Source organism: Cricetulus griseus, unplaced genomic scaffold (assembly GCF_003668045.3).
Source record: "Cricetulus griseus strain 17A/GY unplaced genomic scaffold, alternate assembly CriGri-PICRH-1.0 unplaced_scaffold_50, whole genome shotgun sequence".
In the NCBI taxonomy this organism is placed as follows: Eukaryota; Metazoa; Chordata; class Mammalia; order Rodentia; family Cricetidae; genus Cricetulus; species Cricetulus griseus.
Window position 1 is genome coordinate 100943 of NW_023277253.1, and position 20846 is coordinate 121788.

A 20846-nucleotide genomic window follows, 5' to 3' on the forward strand; every position below is an offset into this window, starting at 1 on the left:
GATAAGGCAAAACAGAAACCCAAGACACACAGACAAAACCTATCAGATGTCTGTCTCCACCTAGACAGACAAAACCACTCCAGAAATACAGACAGCCTGGAGGGTGTATAACTTCCGTACCCTTACCAGCTCCCAGACGGGAATCTCCCAAGCATCCCTGAGGTTCCCACAGATTTCCAGGAACGTCTTCCAGGGTGGCAGTTGGTGATCCCCTAGCACGTCTGCTGATCACACTCTGTCTCCTCCCGAGACCAGAGCTCTCGTCTCTTTCTGGGACAGGAGTGACTGCAAAGCACAGAACCAGATTTCAGCCGGCACAAAAACACAAAGACACAGACAATACAGGGTACCTGCTTACCTCCAAGATCGACTCCACTCAGGTGAGGGGTGGTCGAAAAGCCTGGATGAGCCCCCAAATATAAGACCTTTGGAAAGCTCAGGTTTCCAGGATCTTATAGCCCAGGACCTCGGCCACCCCCACCACCAGGCAGAGGCAAAAGCTTGATGCAAAATGCATGAGGCTTTATTGTTTAACGAGCTAAGCCCATGTTAGCTGGGGTCTTTCATCCATCCACCAAGGCTGATGGCTACAAAAGACAGTTCATAGTGGCTGCATACAGATCTTATAAGGCAGCATAAGGGGAGTGTCTAGGGGTATGCACAGGTTCAGGATTGGTGTGCCTCCAGGCTTGGAGGGCTTGCCCTGTGTTGATTGATCAACTGGTTGTTATGGCCCATAGGCCCTCCCAGGGTGATTGCTGTGCTCTTGTGTGTCATTGCTGTGCACTTGTCCGTAAAGCACACCCAGAGCTGTAAAGCATACCACCACCAGCTAACTTCTGATTGGTTCTTTGCCAGGAGGCAGGCACCTAACCTCTAGTCACCAAGGCAAGGTCAGAAAAGCAAGTGTTCAGCTGTTATGGCTGCCGAAATGGGGAGCTGGTCCCTTCAATAGTACCCTACATTTCCTGGATGCTTTGTGTCAGGAGTGTTTTACATTTAAAATTTTGTGAAAGCTATATCCATTCCTTTTATTGTGTCCTCCATGCATAAGGTTCTCTCTTCCATATGTTGTATTTTGTTGGTGAAGCTTGACTCTGTGGTTCCTGTTAAGATTTCTAAATTTTTTATTCCAGATTTTCTTCAGTTTGACTTTCCTTTATTGATTCTATTCCTACATTCAGGTCTTGAATGAGTTTATCCATTTCTGTTCACTGCTTGTGTTCTCATAAGTTTCCTAAAGAGATATTTGTTTCCTCACCAAAGACCTCTATTATATTTATAGATATTGCTTTAAGGTCTTATGCTTAAGCTATATTGGAATATTCAAAGATGGTGCTGTTAGGATTGCTCTGCTCTCGTAGAGCCATACTGTTATGGATATTAGTGATTGTGTTTTAACCTGCCATTTAGGTATCTGGGATTGGGTGAATTGTAATTCTAGGCCCCAATATCTGGCCTTCTCTTTGTTGGGTAGTGTTAGAGTTTAGGCATTTGTACTGGCATCTTCTTTGGGTTCTGACAGGATATACTCTCAACTGCAGCCACAAAGAGCACCACCTGTGCACAATCACAATGTTCCCTTCTAATAGGGCCCTGCCACCCATTCATCTTTCTTTGTTTATTTCTCTCTCTATTTCTCCCTCTCTGTGTACATGGGTGTGGGTGTGGGTGTGTCAGATCTCCCCTCTCTCTCTTCCTCTCTTTGTTCTCTCCCATTGCTCTTGTCCCTTGAGGCTACATTCCTCCCTGCCCTTTCCCCTTTTTACTATCTTTTTCTTCTAATAAAATATCCCTCCACTTGAACTCTATGGCCTGGAGTCTTACTCTCTCTAGCCACTTTTTAAAATTACAACAAGTAGATATTTTGTTCCTTGTTTTTTGTTTACTCTCAGGTTTTATTAGAATGCAGTGGCTGTGTGGTGTGCATAGGAAAATTTTCTGTGGTAATGATAAGTGTGGGCACAGGGGCTTCCAGAAAAAAATACTTTTCTGAGTGTTAGGAACTGAGACATAGAAATTGGGTAACATTGGGGATATATTTAGTTAGTTCCCTGAATATGGGAACAAAGAGTAAGAGGATACTACATCACATTTGTTAAAGAGCTGGGGAGGAAACTGATGGATTGGATTTGAATGGACTGAGTAAGAAGTGAAGATGTGGTCTTGGCCTACCATTATCCTTGGAAAAAGTAGCCTATGTGTTCCCAGGGAGTGCCTGTTTGAGGTGGAGCCTAGGACAAAGCACATAGTGGGCAAGTGGAGGTTAAGAGGGAAAGAAAGATCTGTGGAATCCACTGGAGATGGGGAATAGGGAGAAAGGAGGCCTCAGTTGAGGTCAGTTGCAGAGCAAGGGATGAGCCTGGGGGATTGGATTTGGAGGAGAGGAATGAGAGGTGAAGGTCTGGAGTCAGGTACATCCTTCCCTAGTAAATGATCTTCCATTTTACTTTCAGTCTTTTTCTTAAATTCACAATGCACATTCAAAATTCTACACTACAATGTCTTCATTTGACGAAAATTAGATCTAGCTATAATCTGCATATAGTCAGATGTATAAAATGTGTCTAATAACTGAATTCACAACATTATGTTAGCTGTACTTGGAAAACAATTCAACACTAAAATGATGCTATTTTTGGCTCACAGGTAGCTGTTGAAGTTCCGTATGAGTATACAGTTATCTTTTTGCTTCTTTCTCCTCCTCCTCCTCTTCCTTTCTTTCCTCCAATTTTTTCTTCTCCTCCTCCTTTTCCTCATCTTTCTCTCCTTTCTTCTTTCTGAGAATTGTTCTCACTATGCTGCCCAGTGTGGCCTGAACTTTTCTGCTCAGGTGATTTTTCTATTTCAGTTTCTGAGAGCTAGGACTACAGGAGAGTGATAGCATGCCTGACTTGAAATGGTTATTTTTTCTTAGTATATCGGCATAGGAAAGAATGCATAGACATTTTGGAAAACAGGTGTCTGTATTTTTTTACAAAGATGTGTTTGTGTGTGTGTGTGTGTGTGTGTGTGTGTGTGAGAGAGAGAGAGAGAGAGAGAGAGAGAGAGAGAAAGAAAAAAAGAAAGAAAGAAAGAAAGAAAGAAAGAAAGAAAGAAAGAAAGAAAGAAAGAAAGAAAGACTAGATTAGTTAGGGGAATTTCAGTAAAGAATTTCCTCTCTCCAGTATGCTTGGGCTTCATTCGAGCAAGGGATCATATTTTCTCAGAGGAGGAAAGTAATATCTCCAAACCCATCTTCCTGAGCAGGAGGGAAGCATCATTAGATAGCTTTGGAATTCTACCTTGATCTTCAGCTAGCCCACACTAGATGGACTTTCCAGCCCCCATAATCCTTTGAGTCAATTTCTAGAAAGAAATCTTCCATTTCCTCAGTGTAAATGTTTTAAAAAATAGAAAAGCATTCCCATGTGGCACAAATAAAGCAAATGTATCTAAACATGACAATTGTTTTTACAAGAAAAAAAGTGCATCAGAATGCAAGCAGGGTGACAGCACATGGGAGTTAACAGGAATCAGGCTTATGGCTTTGATACAGTTGATGACTGCATCTCATCCAATTCCTGGGAGCCAAACTTCAAAATCTAAAGCAATTGATTAATTGCATAATGGGAAGCAGAGGATCTAACAAATATGAGTTTTTGATAACCTAAATCCTATAATGAAGAAAATGATTACTTACACTACACACCCATTGTTATTGTTTTTTGATGGAGCCCTGGCTAATTATATTGGCTTTCCCAGATAAAGCAGATTCCCTCTTGTAGGACAACTTTTCATGGAGTTTGCTTTTGAAGATAGTAAATTTTAACTGACTTTTCAAAAATTTAAGTGAAGTTATTAGGTAGGTGGCTCTATGTGAATCTGCAGTGCTGACACCTGAACTCGGGAAAGGTAAAAATTAGAGAGGCATTGCCATACAGTGACTAGGAGAATGATGGTGATAATGACCTAGATAGAAGGCAGAGGCCTGTGTCTGGCATGTCTCACTATGAATACTATGTAGTATTTCACAGTTATTAGTTTATAAAACTGACATGACATTCAGTCACATATAATAAAAAGAGTGTATCATTTTATTATGCATCCACAAAATGACTAGAATTCAACAAGTCAAAGCAAGACTCCTTGAGTATGAATCTCAAATTATGTTGTATCCTGTCTTCTTTGTCATTTAGTACTTTTGTTTTGTGTTATTCATACTTCTTCCATCCATGCAACATCTACTGACAACTGTTTTGACAAAACATGTCACATGATGAACCTACCAAGATTTGGCAGGCCACAGCATTTTTCTACATTATTAACAAAATGTAATGAGCATTTTCCAAAAGGCAAGATAGCTCACTACGTTATACAATTGCTTTTTGGAAATAATTCTGTGTTTCATGAAATAAACACATTTAGCTGCATGATGGTTGTGCATGACTTTAGTCCCAGCACTCAGGAGGCAGAGGCAGATGGATCTCTGTGAGTTTGAGGCCAAGCCTGGTCTACAAATCTACACAGAGAAACCCTGTCTCAAAAAACCAACAAAACAGAAAGAAAAGAAAAGACATTTAAATTGGAAAAATTCACTGGATAATTTTCTACCTTCTATGGCATCACAGGGAACAGCTTTGCAACTTAATTGACATATTGATGAGATTCCAATTTCCTATAAGATTTCATTTACTAGTTGAAATCTATAAAAAGGCACACTATTACTACTATAGATTTTACATTTTCAATTAACATAGCCTAATAATGTACACTAATATTTGATGAAAAATCTATTACTACAGAAAATTACAGATGGTGGGTTAGACCCTCCTTAGTAATGGAAAAAATACTTCACAGATATGACCATGAGTCAATCTGAAGCAATAAATTTTTCCATTGAGGTTCCTTTTCTAAGGTTTCATCTTCACAGCAAAAGATTAGCCATCACTCCACTAAAACAAACAAATTCTGCTTTTTTCAATATGTATTTTGCCTTTATTCCATTTCATGGACAGTTGGTTCTTTTACAAAGGAAAAGAAAACTAAAAATCAATCTATTGCCCCTTCTCAGCATGATGAATACTTTATATAATAGGGAAGCTCATTGGCATTGGGGAGGCTTACCTGGGAAGCCATCTTCCCTACTCCCAATCATGTCAAAAGACATGTCATATTCCCTCACTCCATCAAGCTTCAATGGGTAAGAGGAAAGTGCTGTTGTCAGATTCCAGAGAGAGAAAGAGATACAGAAGGCAGTTGGGGGAATGAGGTCAGGGTTGTTTCTGGGCTTTAGATGACACTGTTGCTGTCTACCCTTCATAACAACATAGGCCTAAGAAAAAATATCATTGCCTCCTGTCCCATCTCCTTATCTCCACCAGTCCTCACTATTGTCCAGGAATTTAGGAAATCTGCATCATTGAGAACCAGAGCATGAAGTCTTAGATCCAGGGCAAGTGGATGACTAAGAGCACATTTTGGCCTCCCAGGTGATAATACAGGAAGTACTTGACAGGCAGCCATGTAGTTTACCTGTTTAGTGAAGTCAAGAGTGATACCATCAGATAATAGGCATGAAGCTGGTTGCAGGAAATGGGAACTCCCAAGTTCCCTTCTGCTCTGCTATATAAGGTGCTGGCTGAACTTTTAAACCACATACAAGGTCCCAAGACCCTGAGTATAGAATCTTCAGTCAATGAGCTCTGAAACTATGTGAAGAGAGAGGTATTGTCCTCCAGCCTGACTTGGGTCATCCTTCTCTTTGGTAAACCACCCCCACTTAAATATTCTGAGCCTCAGTTTCTCATCTTTAAAAAGGTAGCACTACCATCTTCACAAGTTACAGAAAGGGAAAGATAATATGGGCTTTGGAATTACATGACCTGGTGTCAAGCCCCAGATCACCCATGTAGAAGTGTCCTGCTGAGCTCACAGCCCACACTTGGAAGGCAGGAATAGTAAAAGCAGATTTCTGGTAAGGGGCTTATATTGTAGATCACATGACATTATGTAAGCACTTCTTATACCTGGATTAGTGGGTAGAAAATAGGGTCTAGAAATTTGGCTCTCTTTCTGTTTCCTAGATATACATCTGTGGTCAGTGAGGGCACTTATCCTTTTTCTCTCTTTCTAGTTCCTATATGTAAACAGTAAGAAGTAGATTATATGTTTTTTATCCAGAAGATACACTGGGTATCATTGTGTCAGACTGTTCTCCCTGCCTTAGGAAGCAATCCATACTGTACCCTTCTCAATATAGTGCTATTCCCTTTCATGCTCCATTAAATAAACATTCATTAAAGTGTTTCCACTTGCTCTCTGGAAAGATTTTTTTATGCTATGATAAAATTTCCTGGTAAAGAAAACTTAATAAAACAAGTAATTATTTGGGATCACACCTCCAAATTACAGTTAATCACTGCAGTGAATTCAAGGTGGCAAAATATTGAAGCAGAGTCACATTATATCCATAGACAAGAACAGGGGGAAATGAATTAGTGCAAGTATGCTTGTATTGAGTTGGCTCTCTCCAATTTAGAGTTCAAATGGTATTTGCTTAGGAAATTATTCTGGTCAAAATTTCAGTGCCGCTTCTGCTGTTACTAGTTGATTTATCTAAAGAATTTGTTTCGGTGTTGGAAGTTGTCAAGCAAAAAATGCTACACTTTCAGTCTGAAATAGATACTGAAATTAAGATGTGTTTTCCCAAATAAATTAATAAAGGATAAGCCCTCACAGACAGTCAGAGACATTGTAAAATTAAACAATCTCTCACTGATGTTTCTGCAGACATGTTTCCACTGTATCAAGTTGACAAGTAATTCTACCCCTAGCAGATTCTGATAGATTTGTGGCAACAAATATACTCTTAAGGTTCCCTTGGACTTCATTTACCAGGATCAAAGAAGGGTTTCTAAACGCCATTCCAGGAGAACAGCTTGTTTACTCCAGCACTGAGCTTCTCTCATAAGCATCATATGTGCTTAAGTGAGAATTCTCAAGTAAGTCTGGAAGAAATAGGCCTCAAATCAACAGGAAGGGTCTTAGAATTAGGTGTTTGGAAAAACCTTGTGTCCTGGATTCCAGTTGGTGATATAGTAAGAGAAAATGATCTGAGACCAAGTGGATGCAATATAGAGTCTGGAGAAAGAGAAGGGATTACTTTCCCTAGATTTATCTGAGTTCCTCTAAAACTGAATGATAAATAACTCCACCCCTAAGCAGATTGCAACACTGTGTTTCTATTTCAAAATAACTGTATGGTTCCTGTTTCACCATAACACAATCACACCCTTTATTTAGGATAAGGCACAGTATCTCTTTTTTCTGCAGATCAGAACCTGGGATCTCACAAGCACAGACACTCGGCTGAGCTAGTTCCTTACCTCTCAACATGTTTGACCTTGACAGAGGACCACACACGCCTCACGGTGTCATGCTGCTGCCTCTATTGTTGGGACTCACAGGTGAGCCTAACCCAGGAAGATAGTAATCTCTCTGCCTCTGTCCACCTCTGCCAATGGTAGGCAAGGACTTCAGGTAAATACAAGGACTGCCATAGGAGGGAAGGTCAAACATTGTCTGAGGGCCAACAGCCAAAATCCTCAGCACTGCTCTGAGATTACATCAGTTGTGACAGATGGTTAGAAGCATCCTTGCAGATAATGCTTCAGAAACTGTCATTTCATATTTCATCTAACAAAATTCTTCTCAGGCAAATCCCACTTAAATCACTATAACTCTGAGGTCCAACAGAGCCAAGAAGTCACTTGCAAAGCAGCTGATTGAATTGCTTGGCTCTTTACACTGCATTCACTCTCTTTGCTTACTTCCTAAGACACTGAGATTCACATGCAGGCCAGTGACAGAACTAGGGGTGAAATGTCGCTTCAAAAATGTATCTGGAAGTGCTCAGCCACCATTCTTTCTCAATTAGTCTCTTCATCCTGTCCTCTGTCTTCCAGTTCCTTATTCATCTGATCTCAGGTTTTTCACTGAGTGCTACGTCTTTGAGAACCTGTACTACATTATCTTTTCTTCCAGGTTTCTGTGTTTATTGCTAGGGTTGCCATGACAAGGTACCACAGGTTAGTGGCTCAAATGAACCATTTGGTTCTTTCTCACAGTTGCTCTCATTTGGCAATATATTTCGTTATTCAGACTATTTTCTTTAGTGCCTTTTTCATACTTTCTTTTTGCTTTATTCATATCTCAATTGAATGTTGCATTGTCTTGGTCCATTAGTACAGTACAGTGCAGTCCCACCAGATCATCAGTGTCCAGGCAAGAAAGGGCAGAGATGTCAGAGCTATGGACCTATGAGCAAATAGGGTGCTAGGATGGGAGGACAGGTGACAAGAAAGAGTGTAGACAGATGATGAAGACATCATGTGCAAATAATAAACAGTGTCTCCAGAAGGGTGGGGTGCTGTGCCCTGTGATATTGCCTTATTACACCAAATTAGAAGTCTGACCTCCAAAGCACGAAATAAAGTGTTTCTGTTGTGTCAAATCACTAACTTTATAGGAATTTCTTGCATCATCCTTAAAGTTAATATGATGCTGGGCCTGTAGAGATGGTTCAGGGATTAAAATAACTTGCTAATCGTCCACAGGACCCAGGTTCAGCGATGACTTAGAACTATAAATAACTTCAGTTCCAAGGGCTCTGACACCCATTTCTAGCTTCCTTGACCAGTAGGCATGTATTTAGTGTATAGGCATACATAGAAGCAAAATATTCACACATATACAATTAATTAGATAACTAATGTGATTATAATTTTAAAAAACTGTTACCATAAGCTGATGTTTTATTTCTCTAATTAAGGTGGGGATTACTTTATACTGGGAGCTATCTATGGCATTTTTATTCAACCTGGTAAAGCAACCCCATCTTGAGCTATAGGACTGACTCAAAGAATCTTGTAATCAAATGTACATCTCAGTATCTACACCTAGCACTATGCTCACATCTCACTGCTCTAAAACAGTCACATAATCACACTTATTACTATTACACAAGAAGTGCCTCATGGGACCCCAAGAGAAGATTTCATAGTCCCTCAAAGAAGGAGAGGAGGACAAGAACCCCTGAGAAAATTGGGAGCACTGAGAGGGAGAGGTGGGAAGGGGAGGGGGAGGAGAACAAGGGGACTGAGACAGGGGAGCAATAGAGGAAGGCAAGAAAGGAGATAACTTGATAGAGGGAGACAGTACAGGTATGGAGAGAGGTCTGGCACAGGAGAAATGTTAGGGGATATACAGGGATGACCCCCAACTAAGAATTTAGGCTGTGGTGGAGAAGCTACCTTTGATGCCCTTCCCCTATAATGAGATTGATGTCTACCTTGGTACCATTCCTAGAGCCTTCATCCAGTAGCTGTTTGAAGCCAAAACAGGCACCCACAGTTAAGCACTGAACCATACTCCTGGAATCCAGTTGTGGAGAGGGAGGATGGATGAGCAAAGGAGCCAAAATGGTACTCAATAAACCCATAGAAACAGTTGACCTGACCTAGTGAGAGCATGGAGATCCTAGTCATAAAGCTGGGGAAACAGCATTGGACCAAACCAAGCCCTCTGAATGTGGGTGCCAGCTAGGAGGCCAAGACAGTCTATGGGACCTCTAACAGAGGAGCCAGTGTTTACTCTGAGAGCACAAATGGACTTTGGGAACCCATTCCCTATGGAGGGATACTATTGCAGCCCAGATACAGCAAGGAGGGCTAAGCCCTCCCCCAAATGATGTGACAGAATTTAACGGTCCCCAGTGGAGGGCCTCATTATCCCTGGGGGGGGGGCTAGGTTGAGGGGGTTGGGAGGAGCATGGGAGGATGGGTGGGCAAGGGATGGGGGAATGCATATGTAAATATGAGTGCCTCCAATAAAATAAAACACTACAAAAAAGAAAAAAGAAAAAAAAAAAAGAAATGTCTCATGCCACAAGCACAGAAATTGAGAACAAAACAGACACTGGATGGAGCGTGAGAATTCCAAATGGAATTGGGCTTCAATCAAAATACTGCCAAGTTCTCAGTGTCTCTGTGATTCTGTTTCCTCATCTGTTACATCCTTGTGTTAGAGACCCAAGATGGGGAACTGTGGTCATGTGCATGCTATGCTCTAGTAATAAACAGTATTTGATCACAAACTAGAGGAGCCTGTCGGTTTCCATCATCATGAGCACTAACTGATATTTCCGGCAGGAGCAGCTACAAAGGAGCTGAAGTTGATTCAGCCTCAGAAATCAGTTTCTGTTGCTGCTGGAGAGTCAGTCATTCTGAACTGCTCTGTGACCTCCCTGATCCCTGTGGGGCCCATGAAGTGGTTCAGGGGTACAGGGCAGAGTCAGCACCTCATATATAGTTTCACAGGAGAGAAGTTCCCCAGAATCATGAATGTTACAGATACTACAAAGAGAAACAACTTGGACTTTTCCATCAACATCAGTAATGTCACACCTGCTGACACTGGCACCTACTACTGTGTGAAGTTCCTCAGAGCAGAAGCTGACAAGGAGTTTCGGTCTGGGGGAGGCACAGTGTTGTATGTGCTTGGTGAGTACTGCATTGTCCTCCTCATCCTCAATTCTCCAACAGGTCAAAATGTGTCCAAGATGCTGTAAGCAATAAGGAAGAAGCAAACCTGTAAGTGACTCTCATGCTCATGGGGTGAGTTTACCCCAACTGTGGACCAAAGAAACAGAGGAGAGGAGACAATGTGTTATTTGCTAGAGCTACCACTTTTAGTGAATGAGGGTAAATCCATAAGCTAGTCTGCCTCACAACACTTATCTTTCTCAATCTGTCCCAGTCTAGTGGCTACACGAAGATACCTGATAAGATGTTCAATGACAAGGTCAAGCCTGACCTACTGCCTCACCTGATTAAGTTTTCTCTATCTTCCCAAATAATCTGGGACCAAGGGTATGCCAGGTTCCATTCTAGATGTCAAATGGGATGGTAAGAAGCAGGCAGCTCTTTACCCAAGACATGTGTCACTTCCCTCCAAAGAGGAAAAGCAAATCAAGGCAGAAAGTGACAAGGCCAGCGCACAGTGTGCTTTTCTCATTTTCTTGTCATCCACAGCATACTGAGATCCTTCCATATCTACCCACATTCACTGTGGAATTTCCTACCCTTTGTCTCCGGTCTGTCTGGAAACATTTTGTATCTTACTTGCAGAGGTACTGAAGGTTCTGGGCAATGTAGACTTAAGTCCTGGAGTTGGTCACCACGTACATAATCTCCAATCACCAGCACAGGCATCAGGACATTCACTTTGAACTTACTGACAGAAACCTGAAGTCTTAATTCTTGGTCTTGATTTTGGTAATTTTATAGCATAATGGACAGTCAGATTATGAGGTGCAACCATGTTTGAGATGTGAGCCTGATTTGCCAGTAACCTGTCTGTAATAACATAGCCAGTTAGGGTTAGGATCTGGTCTTGCACTCACATCTGACTCCAGGCCAGTTTCTTGCTGCTTATGCAAGGGACACTATCCCATAAAGGGGCCTAGTGCATAAGAGATGCTGAGTCAGAATTTCTGGAACTCAGCCAGTGTTCCCATTCATCATCATATTCCCAAGGTTTCAAGATGTTCCTCACACTCAGATGCTAATAGTAGTGATGACAAACTTACAGCAATGTCAGCCATACCCTCACTCTACTGTTCCCCTGTGTAAACAAAGCATTGTAGTCCACTGGCTAGAGATACACTAATTCAGATGCCAGATTATGAGAGTTTCATTTCTTTCAATTTGTGGCCACTAAAGCAGTCCCACAGTACATTAACATGTACAGCACAGTCCCAGCAATAAAGCACATGCCTGTAGTTGGTTTTCTACTCTTCGGGGTCCTGCCACCCATCTCCCAAATAAATATTCAGAGTTTTATTCTTACTTATTAATATGTGGCCTTAGCTTAGCTTGTTTCTGGCCAGCTTCTCTAACTTAAATTATTCTGTTTCACTTTACCTTTTTTTTTGGCTTTGGACTTTCATCTTTTAGAAAAGGTTTTATTTATTTTCTTATCCTACATACCAACCACAGTTCCTCCTCCTACTTCTCCCATTTCCTCCCCACCTACACCCAACTGAACCCTAAACATTCACCACTCCTAAAAGGATAAGGCTACCATGGAGAGTCAACAAAGACTGGCACATTAAGGTGAAGCAGGACCAAGCCCCTTCAACCTGCATCAAGTTCAAACAATGCACCCCACCATAGGGAATGCACTGCAAGAAAGCAGATTCTGATCCTACTGCTTGGGTTGCCCTAAATAGACTGAGCCATACACACAGTGTGCCCAGCTTGGTCCCATGCAGACTCAATAACTGTTGGTCTAGAGTTGGTGAGTTCCCAAGAGCTTAGATTACCTGTCTCTGTGGATTTCCCTATCATGTCCTTGACTACCTCCTGCTCCTATAATCCTTCTTCCCTCCCTTCAACTGGACACCTGGAGCTCAGCCTGGTGCTTGACTGTGGATGTCTGCATCTGCTTCTGTCAGTTACAGGATGAAGGCTCTATGATGACAGTTAGGGTATTGACCAATCTGATTACAGGTGAAGGTCAGTTCAGGCACCTTCTGCACTATTGCTAGGAGTCTTAGTTGGGATAATCCTTGTGGAATTTTTGAGGATTACCCTAGCACAAGTTTTCTACATAACCCGATAATGGCTCCATCTATCAAGCTATCTCTTTCATTGCTCTCCAACTTCATCCCTCCCCCAACTAGGTCACCCCATTACCTTACATTCTCATCCCCCATCCCCTCCTCTCTACTGTCCACCACCCCCAGTTTACCAAGAAGATCTCATCTATATCCCCTTCCCAGGTTGATCCTTGTGTCCTGCTTTGGGTCCTTCTTGTTACCTAGATATTCTGTTTCTATGGATTGTTCTGGTTATCTTTTTACTTTATACCTGGCATATACTTATGAGTATCACTTGTTTTTTTGAGTCTGGGTTATCTCAGGATAATTTTTTGTAGTATTATCAATTTGTCTGCAAATTTGATGATGGTATTGTTTATATCTCGCTTTCCTTCTTACTCCATGGCTAGCAATGTGGCTGTGTGGCTGGTCCATGGAATATTCCTCTTCTTCTCACTTTCTCACTCCTCCCCTTCTCTTTAGCCTAGTTTTCCCTTCCTATTTATTCTCTTTGCCTGCTAGCCCCACATATTTTTCTCTCCTGCCTAGCTATTGGTCATTTTTCTCTTTATTAGACCAATCAGGTATTTTTGACAGGCAAAGTAACACAGCTTTATAGAGGTAAACAAACACAACATAAAAGAATGCAACACAGGTTAGCATTATTAAACAAAATTCCACAGCATAATTGAATGTAACATATACTAAATGAATATTCCACAACACATGCCCTCTGGAAGAGGCCTGCTGAATTTGAGGACAAATTAGTTATAAGGATGAGCACAGTTTCTTACCTGGGTGTGGCATTGCAAGTTCTCTCACAACCTCTCACCAGAGAGAAACAAAAGGAGTGGCTTCATCCTGGCACCACACAGGGGCCTCCTATGATACCCTCTTCCTGATAGCACTGTATGTAAACTTCCCTAACTAAAGGAATTAAGTCATATAACACACTTAACGAAACTGCTGCCATGTAGGAGATATTCATCTTGTGGTTTTGTTACACAGAAACCATATGAGCTTAAATTGTCACTTTCCCCCTCCAGGTCTTAGTTATCAATTCAGTGAGGGTGGGGGGTTGGTAGCTCTCAACCTGGCTGAAATTTTCTTTTTGAAATAACTTTGGAAATGAGAGAAATCCAAGATCTATGTTCATTTAATTGGTCTGATATGGGTTTTGGCCTCTGAAATATAAAATACTCCAGGCTTAAAATCTCCTGAGATACATTTTCTGAAATCACAGGAGATATTTGTGATTATTCCCTTGATAGCTTTGTTAGGCCACCAAGCTGAGGCATCACAACCCCTTATGTTTCAAAGTAGCAGGGCCCAGCCTGATGCATACAATACCCTAAAATCCAAATAATAAGCCAGAAACGTAGCTCAGAGAGGACACCCTAGGCACCCTAAGATCCAAGCATGGCAAAAGCTTGTTCAACTCCAGTCTCAGGGCACAACTTCCCCAGAACAATTTCTGAGTCCAGACAGTTCTCTCTTTCACTCAGAAATCTACCTTAATGACACAGTGTGTCACTGATCTCTGTCCTTCAACCTTCTCATGGTCATCTGCTCTCTTTAATTAGCATGTGTGGGGCAGGTGTTTATTGTACTATAAAAGCCACTGACCAAATTAGTGAGATCATTATGAAAGAAGATGGCAGGACATAAAGGTGTTTCTCAACCTCTGGACACAACCTATTTGCTGGTTGAACAGAACTTTCACAGGAATCTCATATAAGATATTTATATTATGATTTATAACATTAGCAAAATTATACTAATGAAACACACACAAAATAATTTTATGTTTGGGGGTCACTACCACATGATGAACTCTGTTAAAGGGTCACAGCCTTTAAAGGTTGAGAACCACTGGTATAGAGGCTCTGCTGCTTACATAGGTTGTTCAGACACAAGAATAATCTGGAGACAGGCCGTATGATGCCTTTATGGACTTTGCTTCAGCTAACAGTGGAAAGAATAAATATATGATTTCACATCTAGTAACAACTCCAGTAATAGTTAGGGTTTGTAAGTGCATACTTCGTCATGGGGTTCTACCTTTATTTTCATCTTTCTATGGTAATGTTTTATTCAGTTTTTATTTTAAAAAAGACATTGATGCTCATTAGATCAAGATCAGAATTCAAATTAATCACCTGTTTGGGGTGAGATAAGCTTTGTCATTTGGTCTGTATAACTGGCCCACCCTAATGCACTGGAAACAGGGCAATGCCAAGATGGTCAGGAACTCCTGATAAACAGTGACTGGTCCCTCAACCTGTAGGGACATCAGGTGTGCTCATGTATAGATATATTGACTTCAAGTAGCACTTGTTTACAATCATGATTTGATGGGCATTTGATAAGAGGTCACATATACACAAATACAAATGTGCATGATATTTCCAAATACAGCCTGGTACACAAATAATTTCAGCACACGGCATCCACAGAGGACACTGCCTTCTACTCACAAGTTCATCCATATGTGTGCTTTCAGCCAGGGAGTGATTTTGTGCACTCAGCAGGCCCATATCTGTGTCTCTTATGATTAACAACCAGGAAACAAACTACCTGTGTTCCTATGCAGAGGGTAATCACTGCTTTCAACATCAAACTAAGTAAAACTGAAGCCCATTTAGAGATGCAGTCTAGTGAGCTCTCAATTTTAATTTCAGACTTGGCACAGATGAGGCCTACTAACACGTAGGTAAAAGGAAAGAAAATAATTGGAGAGAGCAGGAAGCATTCCAGCTTTGTGGCCCTTCTGTGATGTCATTTATTTACTGGATTACAATAGAAGTAAATCTACAAACATTTTCCTATATTTGCAAGGTTGCCAGAGGAAGCCAGCAGGAACAGATGATATAAAATATAAAATATATATTGACAATTGCCTTCTCTGCTCAGGCTAAGAATTCCACCTGGCCTTGCTCTTCCTAATTGACTTGTGGAGATATTTGCTAAACTTCAGAGACAAAAAAAGGGGGATACCACAGAAGAACCAGGACAAACTCTGCCAAAAATAAATAAATAAATAAGAAACAAAAAACAAAACACAGAGAATAAACAGTTATAGCCTGTGTCTGGAACACAGCTATTACCTTGGAGTAGAACAGGTCCTTAGTGTGGCTAAAGCTCTGGTATTGATCTCAAGCACCATAATAAATAATGAAAATAGTGTTAGTATCTAGGAAGGTTCTTCACAGTGTTATGTCATCAGTGGTGGCATCACAGTAACACGCTTGTCTACATGCTTCTTTGTAGCTAAACCATCTCCTCCCGTGGTTTTGGGCCCTATAGCCAGAGTGACTCCTGAACAGACAGTGAGCTTCACATGCAAGTCCCATGGCTTCTTCCCTCGGAACATCACACTGAAGTGGTTCAAAGATGGACATGAGCTCTCTCACTTCCAAACTACTGTGGACCCCAAAGGAGAAAGCACCACCTACAGTATCTCCAGCACAGCCCAGGTGGTGCTAGGTGCTGGGGATGTATACTCTCAGATTATCTGTGAGGTGAGTCATGTCACCTTGCAAGGAGGTCCTCTCCGTGGGACTGCCAACTTATCTGACACCATCCAAGGTAAATGACTCTGAATCCCAGCTCAAGCTCTTATCTGCTCAGAATGGCTTTGTCTGTAATTCCCAGCAAGTATTCATGCATACCACACTGGGGTGGGGGAATCATAGACTGTGATCAGCACATAAAGGAAATTGTATTTATTTTAACAGAAGAAATTGCAGTTGTACTGATTATGAGCCACACCCCTCATTCCTGGCATTTTCATACACTTTACTGTTGTTACTGCTTTCCCAGTGCGCATGGGAGTTCTGCTTATTGATTTCATTTATTACTCCACTCACTCTGTGGCTTATGTGTCAGCTGTTTAGGGTCTCTACTCTGGCACAAATAATCATCCTGTCCCCATGATGAAGTTGTAAGGGGCATGGTGCACATCAGACTCCTCTGGGATCATTTTGTGCTTAGGTTCTGAAGTCTCAGCTTCTCATTCTGCATTTCAGTTCCACCCACCGTGGAAATCATCCAGCAACCAACAATGATGTGGAGACTGGTAGGTGTCACCTGCCAGGTGAATAAGTTCTACCCTTCGAGACTTCGGTTGACTTGGTTAGAGAATGGAAATATATCACAGATAGAAGACCCTTCTACACTCACAGTAAACAAGGATGGAACCTACAGCTGGACCAGCTGGCACTTGGTGAATGTATCTGCTCATGAGGACATCAAGCTTATGTGCCAAGTTGAACATGAGAGACAGCCACTAGTCTTAAAATCCCATACTCTGGTGATCAGTGCATTGCAGAGGGAACAAGGTATTGGCAGCATATCTGGTGTTGCTGCACCTCAGCTTCTGACCTGTTTACCAATAGTTCCTCTCTTTTTGAATGTCAAATGTAGCACTTTGCTTATTTTGTGTTAATTCTAATATCTACAAACTAAGTAAAAATTTAAAGTCAGGTTTCATAATGACTTTCACAGGTCTCTTACATCCTTCTGTTGTGTGTTGACATTTACAGATATTAAATAAGGGAGACAGGAAGTCATCATCCTACCCTAGAATCCTGTCTCTTTCATTTTTAGCTAACCTTTGTTATAACCTCATGTTCATCTTCTTCATTTTCAGTATCCTGCCTCTCTCTTTTCCATTTTACACTTTTCCTTGAACATTGGGTCCTCTCTCACTGTTCCATGCTATCTCCTGAGAGTAATTCACACAGGTCTCAAGAGGATCTATATTGTTAGTGTGGATGGGGAATCCAAATGAGTGTGAATGAATGGTCCTAACAGGAGCCTCATTTTCCTCCAGATAATAGACAAATATCTATGTATCCAGACCCTGACTCCATAGTCACTACATGCAGCTTTCCATTTAGCTGCCTATCTCTTCCCTTCATCAGTTGTCCAAAGAGTCATCAGTTTTATAGACAGGAAATCTAGGTATGGGGAAGCAATAGAGTTATTGAGTTCTTGTCTTGAGACCATGTGATCTGATCTAATTAATATACCAAAGGGAAATCTAAGGTCCCAGGGATCAAGGTCATTAGCAATATACAAGGAAAATTTTGGTAGTAAAGTATTTTTCCTTCCATAATGTTGAACTATCGAACCTAGTTTGTACTTGAACCTGTGTGTGTTTTACTCTGATGCCAAATCTAGAAAAGAGAAGGTATGGCAGAGTACTTGTCTTAAGTGCAAGTATAAAATGGAAATTTTATATAGTATATATATTTTACTCCATCTGTAAAAATTCATTCATGGTAGTAGAACACTTATCAAATTTTCTGTATAACCAATTAGTTATTGACTAATTATGGTAGATTCTGAGTTGTGTCAGTATGATACTGATGGAACTATTTTCACTTAAAAATATAAGATAAAAAAAAATTCCATCTTTTATAACCAGATCGTTTAGGTGTCAGGACAAAAAGTTGGAAATGACAGGAATGCTTCTTAAAGGAATGCTAACAAATGAGTAAAGTAAAATTATAATTATTTATAATTGAAGGCAAGAAGGCAACAATCTTTGAAGGTTTCATGTTTTGTTTTATTTAATGTTAAGAAATCTTGGGGAACTCTCACTTCCTCTCAATTTACAACTCCTGGTGCAGTGAATTTACTGGAACAAAAATGCAGTTTGTAAAACCTACTTGGGAAATAAAAACAACTGTAGATGGTGAAAAAAAAAGTATTTTCCCTTGAATTTATACTACCCTCTGTGGAAAAAATTTCTATGCAATTTTTGTAGGAACAGAACAAAGAAAGCCATACCTGAAGACACTTGTGCATTGCACTGGTGGAAACATAGAAAATGTGTGTTACAATACCGCAGAGAATTAGAGGTTTCAAATGGCATCTGATGACATGCTTGGCATCTGGTTTGGTGAAAGTTATTGGTCTTCTAAGTTAATAGATTATGAAGTAAAACTAATATTCTGCTTGTACATTCTGGATTATTTACCTAATGATCACAAGCTGTTAGGTCAAGTACAGAGGTAGGTGATGTATGTCTATTAAGAGAGCTGAATATGTTCTATCATAACTTGGCTCTATAATTGCAATATGAAATTCACTGAATTTCAAAAAGTTAATAATTTTTATAAAAGGATCAATTTGAACATTTGAAGGTTCCGTTGGTGGTATATTATTTATGATTTATTGAAGTTTGCCTGAGGATTCAGAAAGCAAAGTCAGCCTCAAGCTATAGAGATCAAGCAGTGGTAGTACACAACTTTAATCCCTGGACTCAGGAAACAAAGTCAGATGGATCTCTCTGACTTCAAAGCCACCAGGGCTACACAAGATTGAATCAGTCTAAAAGAATAACAGAGCTCACACCTTTAATTCCAGCACTAGAGAGATATAAAAGATAGTAGCAGGGTCTTTACTATTCAGTCTCAGGATTCTCCAGCCACTTTGAGGAGAGCCTAGCAGCAGTCTGGGATTGCAATCTGAGGTTTGGTGGAGCCAGGATCACCTTTCAGTCTAGAGTAGCAGTAAGAGCTAGTAGGTGGCTGCTTTGTTTTTCTGATCTGCAGCTTAACGATTCAACCATAAAATCTGTCTCTGGGTCTTTTATTCATCATGCTACAGTTTGGCTTCTTTATGGAAACTTCTGTTCACAAAAGCTAGTGCTATATGGCATTAAGTACAAATTCCTACAGAATCTCTCTAGAAGGGCAACTTGGTGACCTGTGGCAGGGCCAAAGATCTCAGGTTCAGGCAAGAGGCTTACAGCAAGGCAGGTGAGGGGCTTGCTAAAAAAGTTCTAATCTGAGGGCCTAAAGGAAATCACACATGCATTCCTGTCATTGCTCTTTATTCTTCAAGAATGGAAGCTCTTTATTATTCAAGAAATGTTCTTCACAAAAAGTACTCTCAAAAGCTCTCTTTAGGATTTCTCCTTAAAAGTTCTAGTATTTTTCCTTCTATAAGCTCTCTCTTAATGTTCTCTTTCAAAAGTTCTCCTTAGAAATTCTCTGAGAGTTCTTTCTAAGAATTCTCTAAAAGTACCTTCTAAAACTTGTCTCAAGGTTACTTCTAAAAAGTCTCCAAAAGTTCCTTCTTCTAAAAGATTTCTTGACTTTTTTTCCCTATCCCACAAGGCTTCTAGTTTTAATATCCACAGGCATATTTAACAACTCTCTGACAACAGGGTATGCATTTCTTTCAGAGCCAAGAAGTCAACTCACATCTCTATCTCCATGTGACTTGCAAAATGTTCAGTGGTGCTTGTAGAACTGGCTGTTAACAGATTAAAGAGGGAAGTGCTATGTGAAAGGGGAAACTTTATGTAGTGTGAGATCCTGAGACTGTACCTCTTACTGCTGATTCTCCAGTGAGAAGGAATTTCCTTTCTCTGGGACCTTTTTGAGAATATAAAGCCTCCAGTATATATTCAATGTAGAGACACATTCATAGTAACAAATATTCTGGAACTGATTCCTAGAATATTAATTGCTAATTCTGTAATAAATTATAAAGGTTCACAACACAAAGCAAAACTATAAATCTCTTTAGAATATCTTCTGCTTTGAAGTATTAGAGCTGGGGTAGGGCACAGATTCAAACTCCTCTGAGATTTGATAGACTTGGAGATCTATAAATGGGACAGGTAAAGCTCCTGATCATAAATTCCTTGTGTCCTCTCTAATGGTTCCTCCTATCACTTGATTTCCAGAACTGAAAACATCAGATACTGCTGAAATCCTTGTAGCTGTGCTTATTGGACCCAAATTGCTACTGGTAATTGGTGCCTCTGCCATCTACATGTACAAGAAGCAGAAAGCCCAACAGTAAGTTAGAAGGGATGAGGGTGTATTAGTTACTATTCTGTCAATAACATGATACAGCATGCTGAAAATAATGTATAGAATAAAGGGTTTATTTGGCCATACTATTCCTAAGGCATATGTATCCATCAAAACTGAGAGGCATGAAAGACAGATCAGGAAGCTAAGATCTACAATCTCATTAGAGAGCATGAAACAGATAGAACAAACTGAAAGTAATCACAAGATCTTTTAATATCAAAACTCACTTCCTGTGACATAATTCCTCTGGGGAGACTGCACTACCTGAAACTCTATAAAGAGGACCACCTTCTAGGAACGGAATATTCAGATATGCTAGAACAGAGAATGTTTCTTATTCAAATCATGGGGTGGGGGGATAATAGTCT

General features: G+C 40.6%; 1 protein-coding gene across 1 annotated transcript; it reads left to right on the forward strand.

The window, feature by feature from the left end:
- Positions 1 to 7375: 7375 nt before the first annotated feature.
- LOC100765898 (signal-regulatory protein beta-1-like) lies at positions 7376 to 20460 on the forward strand (the record flags this gene model as incomplete). The annotated part of the gene is made up of 5 exons (XM_035453875.1): positions 7376 to 7448; positions 10191 to 10541; positions 15911 to 16228; positions 16669 to 16980; positions 20346 to 20460. Coding segments are annotated over exons 1-5 (1169 nt in total), but the record flags the coding sequence as incomplete, so codon positions are not given.
- Positions 20461 to 20846: the final 386 nt, after the last annotated feature.